Source organism: Chrysemys picta, chromosome 20, assembly GCF_011386835.1.
Source record: "Chrysemys picta bellii isolate R12L10 chromosome 20, ASM1138683v2, whole genome shotgun sequence".
Classification (NCBI taxonomy): Eukaryota; Metazoa; Chordata; order Testudines; family Emydidae; genus Chrysemys; species Chrysemys picta.
This window is the reverse complement of record NC_088810.1, coordinates 10,484,161-10,502,230: the sequence shown is the minus strand read 5'-3', so window position 1 is coordinate 10,502,230 and position 18,070 is coordinate 10,484,161. Positions and strand designations below refer to the sequence as shown.

General features: G+C 57.1%; 2 protein-coding genes across 2 annotated transcripts; one reads left to right on the top strand and one right to left on the bottom strand.

The window, feature by feature from the left end:
* Positions 1-6,145: 6,145 nt before the first annotated feature.
* LOC101936891 (single-pass membrane and coiled-coil domain-containing protein 3-like) lies at positions 6,146-8,444 on the bottom strand. The gene is made up of 2 exons (XM_065573635.1): positions 8,199-8,444; positions 6,146-6,971 (listed from the first exon to the last, which is right to left on the bottom strand). The coding sequence occupies exon 2, from the start codon at positions 6,958-6,960 to the stop codon at positions 6,295-6,297; it is 666 nt and encodes a 221-aa protein (XP_065429707.1). The 5' UTR covers positions 6,961-6,971; positions 8,199-8,444; the 3' UTR covers positions 6,146-6,294.
* A 227-nt stretch (positions 8,445-8,671) lies between these two features.
* LOC135976784 (uncharacterized) lies at positions 8,672-11,884 on the top strand. Its single transcript, XM_065574212.1, has 2 exons — positions 8,672-8,802; positions 10,610-11,884. Exon 2 carries the CDS (start codon positions 10,617-10,619, stop codon positions 11,448-11,450), a length of 834 nt encoding a protein of 277 aa, XP_065430284.1. The 5' UTR covers positions 8,672-8,802; positions 10,610-10,616; the 3' UTR covers positions 11,451-11,884.
* Positions 11,885-18,070: the final 6,186 nt, after the last annotated feature.

Sequence of the window (18,070 nt, the reverse complement as noted above, 5' to 3'; positions counted from 1 at the left end):
CCCTTCCAACCCTGAGATTCTATGATACATTCGTCCAGAGTCCCAGAACGCACTGGTTGTCGGGGACGCTGTACATCTGTGCCCGTGCTGCTGAGTGCGACTGTCCCAGGCACAAGGCAGGGAACGAGCTGGTCCATCCAGCTACCAGCTGAGACGAGCCCCTCGCTGGGGCAGATGCTCTGAGAGGGGAGGACTCATCCCAGCGTCACTGGGCACCGCAGGGAACACGTTCAGCCGCTGGGCTGGCCACACCATGCTCACGAAACACATAATTCTCACTGGATTTTCCAAACCAGCCGGCATCCAGCAGCTCCCCTTGTTCCCCAGGGGGGACGGAGAAATCCTCATTGTTCCTGTTGTGCGCTGTACACCTCTGGAAATCTGACCCTTAGAACTGACCCTGCTCCGTTTCACACCATCCTGCAGTGTGTCAGCCTTGGAGCAGCAGCGACACCTGGTGGCCAGTCCAGGTAATGCACAGAATGTGTCCTCCCCCCCTCTACCCATCCCTAGGATGGGAGCAGCAGTGACAGCTCCTAGCTAGTTGGGGGATGCACAGAGCGTATTTCCCATGGAGCAGCAGTGACTGGTGGGAACACGTCCCTGCTCTTCCTCCAGGCTTCCTGCTGTCCTGACGCCCCCAACCACCTCTCTCCTAAAGCCAGCAGGAACAGAGCTCTCGTCCTACCACCCTCACGTATAACGCGGTGAGATTTTTTGGCTCCAGGTCCAGACCACCCGTACTCAATCCGCCGGGTGAGCATGGGACAGGCCCCGGGGGACAATTGCCACATCATCCCCATTGAGGGGTTCTGGGACATGGGCGCAGAGGTAACACTGGCACGGCCCGAGGTGGTGGACCCAGACCAGCTAGTGCCCGATGCCTACATTTCCCTGAGGGGAGTGTTCGGGTCCCCCGTCAAGGTGCCTGTAGCGAGGCTACACCTGAAATGGGGGGCTAAGGCACCTGCCAACGTTGCGGCTACGTGGCCAGCCAGCCCCTGGGCAAGGCCTGTGTCCAGCTGGAGGGGCTCGACCGCGGCCTGCCCAAGCTGGGCATCGGCAAGCACCGGCGCCTGCGGGACCAGCTGCAGGATGGGGAGCCCCTCACCCAGGAGGAGCGCAGGTGTCTGGGGGCCCCAGCCGGGGGGGAGCTGCCGGAGCAGCAGGCGCCCCGGGGAGAGCCGGGGGCGCGGGGTGCAGAGCTGGGGGCAGATGAGGAGCCATGGGGCAGATGGGAGCTGACGGGGCCCTGGGACCTGGACTTCTGAAGTGATGTGGGGCCTGTCCATGGCCACGTGCTCCTCCCCCACCCCACCATGGCAACGTGCTTTCCCCACCCTGATCCCCCCCCATTCTCTTCCCCCAGCCTGCTCTCCTCCCATTCTCCCACCACGGCCTGGGCTTCCCCCTGTTCTCCCCGGCCTGCACTCCCGCCTCCCTCCCCCAAAGGTCCCTGCCCCATCCTCACCGGCCTGTGCTCCCCAGCTGCTGGGATCCCCCCACCCCCTCACCTATTCTCTCCACCCTGCTGGCCCCCCCTGCTGCCAGATCCCCTGCCTGTTTCCCCCACTGCCAGCATTGCGCTCCCCACCCTGTCGTGTCTGGCTTACAACACTCCTGCTAACACATCCCAGAATGAGGTTTGCTTGTTTTGCAACACTGCTAACTCATCTGTTCCTTCCTAAGTGGAGGACTTTCATAGAATCATAGAATCTCAGGGTTGGAAGGGACCTCAGGAGGTCATCTAGTCCAACCCCCTGCTCAAAGCAGGACCAATTCCCAACTAAATCATCCCAGCCAGGGCTTTGTCAAGCCGGGCCTTAAAAACCTCTAAAGAAGGAGATTCCACCACCTCCCTAGGGAACCCATTCCAGTGCTTCACCACCCTCCTAGTGAAAAAGTTTTTCCTAATATCCAACCTAAATCTCCCCCACTGCAACTTGAGACCATTGCTCCTTGTTCTTTCATCTGCTACCACTGAGAACAGTCTAGATCCATCCTCTTTGGAACCCCCCTTCAGGTAGTTGAAAGCAGCTATCAAATCCCCCTTCATTCTTCTCTTCTGCAGACTAAACAATCCCAGTTCCCTCAGCCTCTCCTCATAAGTCATGTGCTCCAGCCCCCTAATCATTTTTGTTGCCCTCCGCTGGACTCTTTCCAAGTTTTCCACATCCTTCTTGTAGTGTGGGGCCCAAAACTGGACACAGTATTCCAGATGAGGCCTCACCAATGTCGAATAGAAGGGAACGATCCCATCCATCGATCTGCTGGCAATGCTCCTACTTATACAGCCCAAAATGCCGTTAGCCTTCTTGGCAACAAGAGCACACTGCTGACTCATATCCAGCTTCTTGTCCACTGTAACCCCTAGGTCCTTTTCTGCAGAACTGCTGCCTAGCCATTCGGTCCCTAGTCTGTAACGAGAATGGGATTCTTCCGTCCTAAGTGATCTCCAAAGCTTCATTTTTTTTCTCCAGTTAAAACAACTTTTAGGTTAGAAATTTGAGCCAATTCACACGTCGAAGGGGCAAAGGTCCAAACTTGAGATGAGACATTTCTAAGTGATTGAAAGGAAACGGTTTGAGGGATTGGAACTGAAGAAAAAGTTCGGCTCATGGAAACATTGGAGAGTTTCGACTTTTCAGTCCAACTTGAGACTGGGACAATTTTTTCCAAAAATGTTGGGGCCAGGGGAACCTACAGCAATTCTGGACTGATTGGGCTGCCCCAGGTTTTGCTGGGTCACAGATTGCCTGGTTCAAACCCCCGGGGTCGGAGGTGATGAGAAGAGTTTTACAGAAATGATTCCTAGTAAATCCACCTGTAGAATGGAATGGCCAATAGGAACCTTTCGTGGCAATTCCCTCCCCGTTCCCTAGCGGGGATGCAATTTCTGTTTATTCTCTAGAACAGCGTTTCTCAACCTGGGGCTCCCGAGCTAAGTTCCCTCAAAGCTGCCCAGCCGCGCAGCAGGTGATCAGGGGCCGCGCAGGCAGGGAGAGGCGCCTTTCCCCCAGGTGCGGAGCTGCCGCAGCCAGGGAAAGGCACCTCTCCTCTGGCCCCAGAGCTGCCCTGATGGGAGAGGCGCTTCTCCCCCGGCCCTGGGCGGCTGTGGCGAGAGAGGGCTGGGGGAGTCCTCTCTTCCCATTGCAGCGCTGTGGGAGCCTGCACCCCAAACCTCTCATTCCCAGCCCCACCCCAGAGCCTGCACCCCTAGCCAGAGCCCTCACCCCCTGCACTCCAACCCTCTGCCCCAGCCCTGAGCCCCGTCTCACACTCCAAACCCCTCGGCCCCATTCCTGCCACAGATCACCTCCATATTGGGGCACATAATAAAATTCATTCTGCACATGGACATAAAAAATTAGAGGGAACATTGGTCATGTCCCAAACGGGGGTGGCGAGGCTATCGTAGGGGGGTTGTGAGATCTAGGGGTACCATATTTCAAGGACACTGCCGGGGGGGTATAGCTCATTTTATTACAACTCAGCAGCAACAAGCGCGATGAAGGGAGGACAGTTTACAGCCAGGCCAGAGAGAGACGAGGACAGAGCTGAAGCCAATGCTGGCTCCTACCAGCCCAGGTCGTGACCAGCTGGGCACCGGGTTGGAGTGCGCCAGCGATGCCCAGAAAGATGCGGCTGAGGGAGCTGATCTCCGGCCTGGGCAGCGTAGGGAAGCCACTGGGGGCTTCAGTGCCATTGACTGCAGGGATAACGCCGACACGCTTTACTTAGCCTTCTCTGAGCAGAGCCGGCCTTAGGATTTATGGGGCCTAACGCCGTATGATTCAACTGGTGCCCCTGGGCCCGACTTGCTCTTAGCAACACAAACAGAAGCTCACAGTACTGGAAAACTTGCCAAGTGCACTTCATTCAAAACAGTTTCATTGTGCCACCTTCACCCCAACCCCTGCACTTCCCTCCCACCTGCACCAACGCCAGCCCTGCACTGCCAGCGTGCCCGCCACACCGCCCCCTGCCCAGTGCCCTCCACCCCCTTATGCCCAGCAACCCCTGTGACGTTGCACTCGACATGATTTTATGAAAAGATGCTAATGAGTGTGAATATAACGTAACTGGAATATGCTTCATGCGAATGCTCTCGATTGCTGCTTTTCTGCTCCAGGGCCATCCCCCTCCTCCCATTGGTTTAGTGCCAGTTTCCTCCTGTTGACACTGGAATATTGCGGTTGGGCAGGAAAAGCAAACGCCACCTGCTCTTATTTTCCTTTAACTTTCCCTCCTCCCCAGCCCGGTTGTGTGTGCGCCTCTCCCTCCTCCCAGCCCGCTGCTGCTGATCCCTGCTGGGGAAGGGAGGAGAGGAAAAGGTGATGCTCCAAAGGGGATCCTGGCGGCTGGGCTCAAACTTCAGAGAGGAGGGAGGTGGAGTGAAAAGGAGACTGGAGAGAGATTGCAGGGAGCTGCCGGTGGGGCAGGGCACGTGGGCAGAAGAGGGGAGGGGCAGGTACACTGGGGGGCTGCTCAGAACAGCTGCTCTCCCCTGCGGCCACCAGCCTGCTCCCCAGGAGGCCCTAGCGCGTTTGCTGCTCGCTCACTGAGCCAGACAAAGACACCCCCCACCCTGCTCTTTTCCCTTCCCAGCCAGGCTCCCCACAGCCATCCCCAGCCCGGTTCCTCCTTCACCCGCCGCTCCCTGAAGTCCCGTGCCCAGCTCTACCCCCAAGCTTGGCTCCCCCATTCTCTTCCCAGCCTCTGGTTATCCCCCCCGCTCTGTTCCCAGCCTTCCTGGCCCCCCAGCCCAGCTCCCCCCAGCCTGGTTTCTCCTCTGCTCCCCAGTTCCTGAAGTCCTGTGCCCGGCTCTACCCCCCGAGCTCAGCTCCCCCACTCTCCTCCCAGCCGCCGGGTACCCCCCACTCTGTTCTCAGACTTGCCCGGCTCCCCCTGCTCACTCACATGCAAACTTTTGCTCCTAGCCCTGTGATGCCCTGCCCGAGCCAGAGCCCGCAGGCCGGCTGAGGAGCGAGTGGGCAGAGGGGAGGGGCCAGGGCGTCCGGTCGGGTCGGGGAGAAGCCTGCCGGCCCAATGCGGGGGAGTGGCCGGAGAGGAGCCTGAGTCGCAGCCAGCGAGGGGGGTGCCCCAAATTTTCAGGTCCCTCACGCAGCCGCGTATGCTGTGTATGCCTAAGGACGGCCCTGCCTCTGAGTATGTCCAGTGATTTGCTGTCACTTTGTGGGGGTGGGAGTGGGGTTGTCACAGCCTGAAATATTTTCAAAGTGGGGCCCACCCAAAACCAGTTGGAGACCCCTGCTCTAGAATGGGTTTACTGCCCATTAGGACAGTAACATTTTCCATCTGGTTCCCTAGGCCGGAGTGTCTCAGCTCACCGCTGTCCCAGAGTCCCCCCCGCTATCTAGTCTCGGATTCAGAGAAGAGGCCCTGCAGTTAAACACCTGACAGACTCTAGCAAAGGCTGGGGAAGTGACTGTCTTTGGGCTCCTCTCTAGCTCAACTCCCAGATCTGGGCTGGAGCAGAAAACCCTGAGGTAGGTTCTCCAGCCTGGGCCGGGCACAGAGTTGGCCAGAAAGCTTTCGATAGAACAGTTTTCCATTGGAAAAGGCCGTTTTGTCAAAAGTAAAATGTTTCAGGGGGGACGTGTCGGTTTTGGTGGGGAAACGTCTCAATGAATTATTTTGACATTCTCATTCTGGGCGCTATTCCTGGCCTTCTGGCCGAGTCCCTTTCGGTGACTCAGTTTCCCCCTGTGTACCGTCGGGGTATTGATACTGACCTTTCTGAGGCACTTTGAGATCTACAGATGAAAAACACCAGCTAGAGGGGAAGGATGGCCCAGTGGTTGTTGGGCACTAGTCTGTGACTTGGGAAACTCAGACAATTCTCTGCTACACTACAGAATTCCTGTATGAGCTGGGGCAAGTCACTTTAGGCACCTAGCTTCCCTTGAAATCAGTGATGTTGCCTGAGTCTGCAGAGAGCCTGAGCCAATTGCTCTGAAATCAATGGAAGTTACGTGCTTAAATACCTGTGAATTTCTAGGCTTCAGTTTCCCCATCTGTAGAATGGGGATAATAGCACGGCCCCATCCCGAGATGTGGTGGGAGGATAAAGACATTAATGAAGCCTGAAGCGCTTTGAGCTCTACTAATGAAAAGCACTGTGTAAGAGCTAGAGATCATTTATTGTGCTGGCTTTAATGGCGCTGGGCTAAGTCACGGTAGATGGGAGCTGATCCCCACGGCCTTATTTTTACAAGTAATGGTAACTTGCAGCTTGGTCTGGAGTCGTCTGAACGGCTGATTCTCCTCCGGCTATGGCAGCATGCAGGTGACCTTTATGATGGTTTTGTTATACTCATGGGAGGCTGGCTTGAACTCGCTCACCAGCTTCTCGAGCTCCTGAATCTTCGCCTCCAGTTGGTCTCTCTCTACAGCGCCCAGGATCGCGCTGAGAATCAAGTCGACACCCACGCCCAGTAACGCGCCAGCCATGGCGCCGATCACAGAGGCACCGATCCTGGCCAAGACCATGGTCGTTTGGGTGAGGACTCTGGTCGCCACCTGCGATAACGCCAGCTTGATGAAGATCCCCATGGCCACCGTCCCAGCGAGGCCGCTCACCGCCGTGGCCACAGAGCGCAGAATCTGCATCTTCTTGGCATCAGGCTCCTGGAAATCATGAAGCTTTCGGTAGAGATCTGGCTCCAGTTCTCTCTTCAGCCTTTCGTCGATGGCCTGCAGCGTGTCTTGGATGGACTGTATGGCTGCGAGGAATACGTCGCAGTTCTCCCGGACGGTGCCGTTCCTGTTCATCTTAATGGGGTGCAACTTGAACTGACAGTGTGATTTTAAGACTCCAATCAGCTCGTTGGTGGTATCAAAATTGAGCTCTATGCAGTCGATCAGCTCCTGATGTAACCGCACCACCTTTTCCCGCCTCGCTGGGTTGTCTGGGTACAGGATATCGCTCCAGGACATTCTCGAGAGAGCTGCCAGGAGAGGAAGAGGAAGGAGGCGTTAGTAACGCTCCCCACTGCACCCCTCCGCCCCCTGCGCAAATCACAGACTTAGCCAGTGCAGAGACTCAGCGGCCATTAAAACAAAAAAGTCTCCAGGCTCCGATCCCCAAAGGTCTTTAGGTGCCTAATTCCCGTCAGTCCGTGGGAGTTCTGCGCCTAAACACCTTGGAGGTTCTAGGGCGGAAGGACTCGGCCAGTGGGTCACACCTCATCAAACCACGTGGTCTCGGGAGGAAAGTGCCACGAGGAGCCAGCCAGAGCCTCCAGCTGGGAGACGGAGAATCCACCCAGCAACCTCGGGGCTCTCAGCCCCGCTCCCCAACAGACCCTCAATGGCCAGAGATCCCCCTCGCCCCCGCAGTGCCCCAGCTACTGCCCCAGACACCCCCACTTCTCCCCCCACGTTACCGCCCCACATTCCCCCGATCTCTGTCCCAGCACCCACCCCCTGCACCCCAACACCTTCCAGCACCCCGAACCATCCACCCAGGAGCGCGGCAGCATCCCCCACCTACCCGGCCACCTCCAGCCCCAGCCGCGGAGCTGCCCAGTTCCCGGCAGTTGCATGACTTGCTCCCTCCCCCCTGCTGCCCGGGGGACCCAGCTGTGGGGCAGAAGCTGCCGTTTTTGGCTGTCTGCAGAATAGCCCATGAAGTAATTTGCACAAAAGGCCAGGCCTGGAGCTGGTCGCAGCTGGGCAGCTTTGTTCTGGCTTCAAGGGGCACCTGGGGATAGTTTCATTTTTCACCTCCTCCCCAGAGCTGGGCGCAGTCTCCAGTCAGGGTCTCCCGCTATCCGGAGGGGATCCCACCTCCCGGCTCCCACTCGCTATTCACCCGTTTCCCCAGCCCAGGGTCGAGCTCACCCGCTTGGCCACAGCATCCCCTGGGGGGCTCACGGGCAGCTGGTTCCACAGGACACCTGGGTCCTTCCCAGAGCTGCAGCTCGCCAGGGTCCCCCTTTGGAAAGCAGAACTCCCTCCCCCGCATCGGTTACAGACAGGGCAGCTCCCCCCTCTCACAGCGACCCCCCCCCCAGTCTGTGGGTGACTGATGTTCTTTGTCCCTAGACATGGCACCTTGCCAGGGGCTGCATGAAACCCCCGTTGTTGGAGGAGCCCAGTTCGCCAAGCGATCCGGGGGCTCTCACTGCACGACCCCTGCTCCGATTCGTGCCTCCGCCGATGGGGTGCGTTACCTGCTCGCTGGGCGGGGGGGAAGCCGAGGGGCCGTTCACCTGGGCAGAGATCAGCTTGGGTCCGCGGGCAGCAGCCTGGTCTCTCCGGAGAGGATCCCTTTGCTGTGACGCTCCCCGCACGCCGGAGCAGGGACTCTCGCCTTTATAGGAGGCTGGTCCTTGCTGTCACTTTCCTAGTCAGCCGCCGAGATCCCATTGGCAGACCCGGAGCACAGCTGTGGTCAGGAGCGCGGTGCCAGTGGATGTCACATGGGCCTTAAGGTGGCTGCTTCTGGGAGTCGGCTGCTGCGTCCTGCCTGCGGCTCCCAGTTCCCCGCCTGGGTTCCAGGAACTCGAGTCTGGCTGGTTTCCAAGCCCCAGTTTGCGCCTCAGTCACGAGGGGCAGAAAGATCCAGATCGAATCAATCCATGAGCCAGCAAGCCCGGCCGGGCCCCCGCTGTGAGCACCTGCTGCTGGCCCTGCCCGGGGGAATTACCACCCCGCGTTTTGGCTTGTGCCAACTTTCCCTTTCTCTCCTAACGGGAGCTTTATAAGGAGAGGCGGAGAGCCGGTGTCGTCCGCTCCTGCGCCTGCCGGGACAGCAACCGCGCCGAGGAGCTACAGGTGAGAGCCCCCGTCCCCTACCCCTCCCCCCGCCCACCAGTCTGAGCTGGCTGCGGAGAGCCGGGCCGGTTGGGAACTACAGACAGAACCAAAGTGTTTTGCGGGAATGTGTCGATTCCGACCCGATCGGTTTCGACGTGGGACACGGCTCGGGGCTGAGTCCTTTCGCTTCGGCCTTTATACGCCACCAAACAGCCCTTTAAATCCCACCCCCGGGATACGGACCAGCTGAGCGCAGTCAGCGCATTGCACCCTTAGCCACAAGAACCTGCTTCCAGCGGCGGGGGGGGGACGGGACACGCAAACTTTTATGGCTGGGCCGGGCCCCCTTTGAAAATAGTTCAGGCTGTGACGACCCCACCACATGCCCCACAAGTGTTAGCAAATCACTGGGCAGAGAGGGGAACTGAGTGAAGCCTCTAATCGCCATCCCTGCATCAACGGCGCTGAAGCCCCAGTGGGCATCGCTGGCGCCCTCCACCCCGGTGTCTGCCTGGTCTCTTGGGCTGGGCTGGTAGGAGCCTGCATTGGCTTCAGCTCTGTCCTCGTCTCTCTGGCCCGGGTGCAAACTCTCCTCCTACGGCCCTGCTTTGCACTTCCGCTGCTGAGCTGCAATACAATGAAACCTCGTCCTGCCCGAGCTGTGGGGCGCTGCTGCCCGTGCCCCTGTGCTGCTGCCGGCGGCGGCACTGCCCCCAGAGCTGGGCGGCTGGAGAGCTGAAACCCCCTCCCTGGCAGAGTCCTCGAAATATGGTACCTCTAGAGCTCGTGATCCCCCTACAACAGCCTCGCACCCGCTTCTGGGCCCGGCCCCCCAGTTTCAGAAACACTGACTTGGGAGTTTCCGAAATGATCTTCTTCAGTGGGCACAGATCACTTCCACCCGGCGTCATCACTGATCCACACCCACGCATCCAGCTGCTGCCCCAGTCTTGGGGATCCTGGGGACCCTCTCCGGGTGCAGTCCTGCCGAGAGCTGGAACCCCCAGCCAGCCGCCGGCCCCCTGGGTGCAATGCAGCCCTTCAGGGTATGTCTGCACTGCAACTAAACCCCTGTGGCTGGCCTGCCGGGCTGCAGACTAGCAGTGTAGACGTGCAGGCTTGGACTGGAGCCCAGGTGGTGGGACTGTGCCTGGGGGGACGGTCCCAGAGCCCGGGCTCCAGCCTGAACCCAGATGTCTACATGGCAATTTTTAACCCCCCAGCCTGAGTCAGACCAGATGCCGCTGTTCCACGGGGCTTTTAGTCCAGTGTCGACGGACCTGAGACTCCCCCATCACTTCGACACTCCCTGTCCCCGGGCTCCACCCCAATGGCGCGCTGCCTCCGGTTCGCAGTGTCGCTCTCTTGGGGCCCGCAGCAGCTGCGAAGTGGGTAACGGACTGACATGCTTTGCACGCCCCATCTAGCACAGCAGTGCCCCTGTACCTCACCACCGCCGCAGGGACAGTTCCTGCCTGACAGCCGTTAGTTAGAGAGGGGGTCATGCCCTGGAGCATGAGAGTGTTTAATCTTATCAAACTTAACAAAAAAGAAATTATTTTCTAATGTCATTCTGGCTCTCCTCATTAGCCATATAAACTTCAGATCCCTTTCTGGGTCTTTCAGGGCTCTCTGCATCAGCAAGATCATGAGGCAGTGAGTTCCACAGGTAACTCCCAGGGTTGTTGTGAAACAGCATTCCCTCTACTCCATTTCATAGGGGCTCCCTGTCGGTTCCATTGCACATCCCCTTGGCCTTGCGCTGGGGATCCTGGAGGGGAAACTCTTTAAGCTCCTCACCTGAGCTCTCTGCTTTGTTTCCCAGCCTCGTGATGCTGTCCCTGTTCTCCGGCACAGAGAGCGAAAGAGAGAGGCTCGTGCGTGCCAGCCAGTCCCTGCTCAACTCCCTGGAAGGATGCATCTCAGCCACCCACGCTCTGCTCCGCATCCTCAACCAGCACCTTGACACCAGCGTGTCCCTGGAACCGGTGGGGGGCAGCGTCGGCGTGGGGGAGAACTTGAAGCGCCTGCTGCAGGAGATGTGGGAGATGCACGCCGCAGCAGAGCAGACGGACAGACACGTGCGGAAGAACACCAGCCGGGACCTGTACGCCCGCATGGCCTCCCCCCACACCTCACTGCAGGAGAAGGGGACCATCGTCCGGGACTTCCACCAGGCCACCATGGGGATCTTCGGCAGCGTGGGTGGTCCCATGGTGGCCGTGCTACTGCAAAACGCCGGCCTCCCGGAGCGGCTGGAGGCGGCTCTGCGGGAGTTGGAGGCCTCCCCGGTCCTGCACCTGCCGATGGACGCCCTGCGCCAGAGCAGCGAAGAGATCGCCAGGGCTGTGTCCGCTTGTGCCACCCTTGGGGGCCCAACTGTGGAAACGGCTGCAGAGCCCCCCGAGAATGGCCCCTTCTCTGGGACCGGCGTGGTGCAGAGTCTGGGCGAATACCTGCCCGATGTCCTCACGGGGCGTCGTGCTAGGAACGCCCTGGCAGCGGCCGCTGGGCACCTGGAGGAGGCGCTTCGGGCACTGGCACCGGCCTGCAAGTCTTTCCAGTTGGCAGCTGCCGCGGCTGAGGTCTACATGGCCCTGATCACGGACCAGCAGCCGGGAACGGGAGAGGGGCCGGGCGAGAATCCTGCCGGCATCGCCCATTGACCTGAGCAGGCAGTGCCGTGACAGCGCCCCCTCACCACAGCTCACGCACAGGCAGGCTTTGCCCCGGGCTCTGCGCTGGTTAACGAGCCCGGCAGAGCCCAGCATGTGGGGCTGGCAGCCGGGAACTGCAGCTAATAAAGGGAACTGAGCAAAACCCCAGGCCTGAGTCTTACTGGTTTGTCCCGGCTGGCGTGCTGGCCCAAGGGCCTTAGAACCAGACTCCCCTCCCGGCCCCTGGGGTAAATCAGGAGTAACTTGGGGAGAGGGGGGAGCAATGGGGCCAATTCCCCTCTCTGATGTAAATCAGGAGTAACTCCATTGATGTCAAAGGGCCAATTCCCTTTCACTCTGGTGTAAATCAGGAGTAACCCGGGGAAGGGAGGTGGTCAATAACCTGAACCACAAATGATCTGGTTACGGTTATTTTTCCTGCATTTTTTTTTGTGTGGGGGCGTTTGCTGAAAAAACAAAATAATAAAAAAATTCATTTTCAAAACCCCTTTCTGGTAAAAATAAAAACCCAGGTGGTGGTTTGGGTTGAAAGTTTGTGGTTTCGGTTTTTTAAAAACTTCCTTTAAAAAAAAAAAAAAAAAGAATTGAAAACCTGATTTTTCTTTGTTACTTCAAAACTGACACGTTGGTCCCAGCTTTGGTTCCAGGGTTTTCCCGGGTTTTGCAAACTGCCTCGTTTCATGTGCAAACAGGGAGCCCAGATCCCCCGAGATCAGGGGCTTTGTCTGGGACCCCCCAGACCGGGCAGGACGTGGGGTGGCCATGGCTGGGTGTGAGTCAGAGCTCATTCCCCAGTGGGGGCTCTCAGCCCCTGGGAGGGCGGGGGTCAGGTCTGGGCGTTGACCCGGCCCGTGGTACTTTGGGTTGGGCTGGGCCAGAACCCACCCGCCCGCAGGGCCCCAGGGTGCAGCAGGGGGCTCCGGAGTCGCACTGCAGTGGAACCAGCAGCAGGGAACAGATGCTGGGGTCAGGGAGCCACAGGTCCGGTGCTCTGGGACAGTCGCTGGGGGGCTGTACAGGGGCCAGCCCCCCCTTAGGGTCTCACTCTGTCGCCAGGGGAAGCCACTTGGCTTCACCACCTCCTGGGACCCTACCTCGGTGCTTGCAGCCCCCTCCCTCCAGCGACTCTGCCTGAGATGGACTTCTAAGGGAGACGTGTACCCCCAAAGGGGGCACTGCCCCCAGCATCTGCTGGGGCTCCCAGCCGGTGGGGGAAGGGCAGGCGGGTTTGTTAGGTGGCTGCACCCAGCATGGCCAGTCCTCAGTCAACCAGAGAGCCGGAAGCTACAGCCTGGGCCATGGGCAGCTCCGGGCCCCAGCCAAGTGTGTCCGACCTTGGCTCCCGCTCTTCTAGCTGACTTCCTGCAAGGGGTGGGGGGGTCACCCTGGGTGTTAGTTGCTAGGTCGGCAATGTCCCGGCAGGTTGGCTTTGCCATTGTCTTCATGGACTCACCAGCGACACGGGCCCCAAATCAAGACAGCCAGGATCAGCCGCCCCTGGGTGGTAGCTTGCCTGAGAGAAAACAGCCCTTTCCAGCCCCTAGTGGCCAGCGTGGCACATAGGGGAAACTGAGGCACAGACAGTCTTCATACAAAATAATGCGGACACTTCCCACTGCGCTACTCTGTGCAGGTGCAACCTGAGACTCACAGGAAACGCATGTGAGCAGAGCTCCCACGACTGCCAGCTGGCATGGACACAGCCACGGGACTGAGTAACTCCCCTGCCCCCATGTATCTTGGGTGTGGAGCAACATGCACACACACACACACACACACAGAGCAGGGCTCGTCCCCTCCAGCAGACACACATGCACACACACACACACAGCACCTCTATGTCCAAGGGGTTGCTATGTGCATCAGATAAGCCGCCAACCCCCCCTCCCTCCCAAAGATTCCCTCATGTGATTGGGGTATATGCCCCAGCCTGCTGGGTGAAGTGGTGTCTAATGGTTAGAGCAGTGGGGCTGGGAACCAGGACACCTGGGTTCTGTCCCGGCTCTGGGAGGGGAATGGGGTCTAGTGGTTAGAGCAGGGGACCGTGTTCCAGGACTCACTGCAGCCGGAGGGTTTTGGGCAGTTCTGCCAGGGTCATTACACGTTTGCGGGCCCATCTTCCAGTCCCTGCCCGGCCCACTCGCCCTATCGGGTGGCAATGAGGAGGCACCGGGCACCTGATGGTTGGGGGAGAGGAGAGGGGAGGAGATCTGAGGCCCAGGATCAGGACCCAAGCCCATGTGTCCACCTCTGGCTTGTTGGCTCTGGGCCATGGCCCAGCCCCTCACCCACGTTCCCTGCCATTCCCCTGCGCTGGGCCCACAGCTTGAAGTCTTGGGATTCCCCAGCCTGGCCCCAGGTGCTCCGTACACTGGCTGGAGTCACCCTGGGGTAAATCACGAGTAATGCCATGGGGACCAATTCCCCTCTCCCTCACCTGGGGGTAAATCATTTCTGTAGCTCTTCTCAGAACCCTCCCCAATTGTCCAATGTCCTGTTTGACGTGTGGCTCCCCACCAGAGCTGTGCGCAGTCTCCAGTCAGGGTCTCCCCCATGCTGTATCCCGAGGGGACCCTACCTCCCAGCTCCTACTCTCTAATCCCCTGCTTCTCCAGCCCAGGGCCGTGCTCCTCCTCTCACCCAGGGAGCTCTGTCCCAGTCGGTTCCACCAGGATCTCTGGGTCCTTCCCGCATTGCTGCTTTCCAAGGTACAGCCCCCCCACCATGTAACTCCTACCAATATCAGTTGTGTCCCTCTCTTAGCCAGTGCACTGGGCGCTCGTGGTGGGTTGATTCTCCTTCAAAATCTTGTGATTTGTCCCAGGTCACAAGAGGAGTTGGTGGTAGATTCGAACCCAGATATCCTGGATCTCTGAACACAAGGCTGGCCGTTATCCAAGAATCTGTAGCAAATTAGGGATGTTAGCGACTTACGTTCATGGGCAGTGCTATGGCCAGTGGGAGATGCCACCCCTTAGACTGCACAATCATTGGGAGACGCCAACTCTCAGAGTGCTCTGCCGTTGGGTAGAGCGCTTGGCCGTTGGGGGAGACGTCACAGCTCTCTGATGCTCCTTTCATCAACCGTGAGTGTCAAGAAGAGTTGATTTGGCACCAACCATTGGGGATCTGCCAAGCGACACGTCTAAGCCTCGCTCCTGTACCCGATGTGACCCCCATGTGACGGGAACAGCGCTGGGCGAAATGAGGACAACCCACCAATAGCAGGTAGTTAGGCCGGGGAAGGAAGGACACTTTCTACAGCCCAGAAACCCTGATCCCCGGCTGGGAGGGAGTTAAATGCCAGAGGACGTTGGGAGAAGGACGAGGAGGGGAAGGATCGGTCTGGATGTGCCATTAACGTGGGCGGAGATTGGGGGAGAGCCTGGGGGCCATGGTCCCCCAAACTGGATATGACCCACAGGCGACGTGTGGAAGGCACCTAGATTTCTCCCTGGCAGTTGGTCCTGCTCCCTCCCCCCAGAGGAACATTGGGATGGGTGGTGGGGAGGTGATGCCAGGACCTTTGTCCCTGCTGGTCAGTTCCCCCCTGGGCTGGGTACAGGGAGGGCAGCAGAGCAGTGACCCGCGGCAGAGCTCCACTTTGTATGGACCCATCTTCTGTTGTGGAGGGAGAGAAGCTTTCGCACGGCTGTTGGATGGACACCAGGCTAAACAACTCCAAATGCCGGTCCCTCACCTGTGCTGCCATGCACAAATTAAGGTCTGCCAGGGTTTGGTTTGCTGACTGACAGCCAGGCCCGCTTCCTGACTATCTCCCATTTCTGGGAAAGGGGCAGCTCAGACCGTTACTTTCGGTTTCCATCAGAGTCAGATGGAAATGCAGGCTCCAAACTGGCTCTTGGGACTGTCCCAAGCTCCCTGTCAATCAGACGGGGCTGTCTGAGCGATTTAAGATTCTCCATTGCTTGCACTTGCAAACGCAGGCCTTGTCTACACTAGAGTTTTGTCGACAAAAATATTATCCACGACCAAAAAGCATTATAACAACATCAGTAGTGTATGTTCACACTACGCTCCGTGTACTGACAGAGCTAGGGCCAGATTAACTTTTCATGGGCCCGGTGCCAAACGTATTGTGGTTGTGATGGGCCCCTTCCAAGTGTGGGCCCGGCATGACAGCACCACTGATGCCACAGTACATGTGATATTGCTGGGATGGGGATGAAAACATTTATTCAAAAACAAAATAAGATATTTGAAGCCAAACTGAGACCTCCACACACCCCAGAGAGACCAAACTGAGATAACATCAATGTACCCAGAATACCATCCCAGCTGAACTGGTTGGAGTGGACCAAAAAGAAACCCCAAGCAAGAAAATGGTCTAGTGCCGAAACCCCGAACTCTCTGCCCCCACCCCCTGCCTGGTGCACAAAGAGAAACATGGGAAATTGGTCCCTTCCAATCTGTCTCCCGCTTTGGAAGACCTGAAGAGATCAGGCACTGGGGTGATTCTCAGCCATAGAATCATAGAATCGTAAGACTGGAGGGACCTTGAGAGGTCACCTAGTCCAGTGCCCTGCACTCATGGCAGGACTAAGTATTATCTAGACCATTCCTGGCAGGGGTTTGTTTAACCTTGAAAACCTCCAATAATGGAAATTCCACAGCATTCCTGGGCAATTTATTCCAGTGATTAACCACCCTGACAGGAAGGTTTTCCTAAGGTTCACTCTAAACCGTCTTTGCTGCAATTTAAGCCCATTGCTTCTTGTCCTATCCTCAGAGGTTAAGAAGAACAATTTTTCTCCCTCCTCCTTGTAACAACCTTTTATGTACTTGAAAACTATTATCATATCCCCTCTCAATCTTCTCATCCCAGTGTTTTCAATCTTCCCTCATACGTCATGTTTTCTAGACCTTTAATCATTTTTCTTGCTCTTCTCTGGACATGCTCCAGTTTCTCCACATCTTTCCTGAAATGTGGGGCCCAGAATTGGACAAAATATCCAGTTGAGGCCTAATCAGCGCGGAGTAGGGCAGAAGAATTACTTCTTGTGTCTTGCTTACAACACTCCTGCTAACACAACCCAGAATGAGGTTTGCTTGTTTTGCAACACTGTTGACTCATCTTTAACTTGTGATCCACTAGGACCCCCAGATCCCTTTCCGCAGGACTCCTTCCTAGGCCGTCATTTCCCATTTTGTGTGTGTGCAACTGATTGTTCCTTCCTAAGTGGACTATTTTGCATTGTTCTATATTGAATTTCATCCTATTGACTTCAGACCATTTCTCCACTTTGTCCAGATCATTTTGAATTTTAATCCTATCCTCCAAAGCACTTTCAACCCTCCCAGCTGGGTATCCCGTAGAGAGCACACAAGCATTATACGTGTACTCACTATGCCGTTATCGAAACCATTGTTGCAGATATTGAGCGCAGGGAACAGAACCACGTTGTGTCGTCATTTGCACCAGTGCAGATACGGTCTAGAATGCTGCTCTTCTGGGTCATTAGAGTTGTCCACCCGCGTTGGACTGGTGTGAATGACTTTGCGATGTGCAGGCAATGGAGAATCTGTCATCCCTCAGACAGTCCCGTCTGATTGGCTGGGAGCTTGTGACTGTCTCAGGAGCCAGTCTGGAGCCTGCATTTCCATCTGTCTCTGATGGAAACCGAAAGCAACAGGCTGAGCTGCCCCTTTCCCCGAAATGGGAGAAAGCCAGGAAGCCACCCTGGCTCTCAGTCAGGAAACAAAACCCTGGCAGAATTTAATACTGGCACAGAAACACAGCTGAGGGACTGGCATTTGGAGCTGTTTAGTCTGGCATCCAGCCAAGAGCCACGCGAAAGCTTCTCTCCCTCCACAACAGAAGATGGGTCCATACAAAATATTCCCTCACTGTGATGAGGTCCCCGGGGTGCAACATGAAGTGTGGGGCTGCTGAGCCCCTATTTCCCACCAGCCTCGGCTGCCTCTCACACTGTGCTGCTGATGTCAAGCCACACACCTCTGATAGGCCCTGCACTTACACAGCCATCCACAGGCAGGGAAATACCCAACTGGGTTACATGAATGCTTCTCCCAGCCACTCATGAACCAACAATAGAGAGGTTCCAGCAACTCCCCCTTCCCACCCACCCCCCTGCAGCTTCCCAGCCTTGCACCTCACAACGGTAGCGTCTTGCCCTGGTCAGAAGCCTGGCGAGTGTGAGTTCATTGCCCAGTTCACCACGTCTACAAAGGAAAGTGGATGTGTACCACCCTTTGTGACCTGAGCAGATTTTCCAAGCACTTCAACCAAAACACACTGGTTTAGGTAAAATATAGAAGAGATTTATTACCACACAAAGATAGATTTTAAATTATTATAATTGGCAGGTGCAGAGATCAGAGCTGGTTACTTAAGAAACAGTTTACACTGAACAAACTAAACAGGATTTGAATCGAGCAGTGTCTCACCCTGACAGATGGTACAAACAGGTCACAGATCCTCAGTACGTAGGCTGGGACTCTCCTCCAGCTTGGGACCACCTCCCCCAGTTCAAAACCTTTGTCCACCAGACGGGTTTCCAGGTGTTGAGTAGTGGGGGGAGTGAGGCCAAGTGATGATGTCACTTCCCCTCTTTATAGTTTCTTCC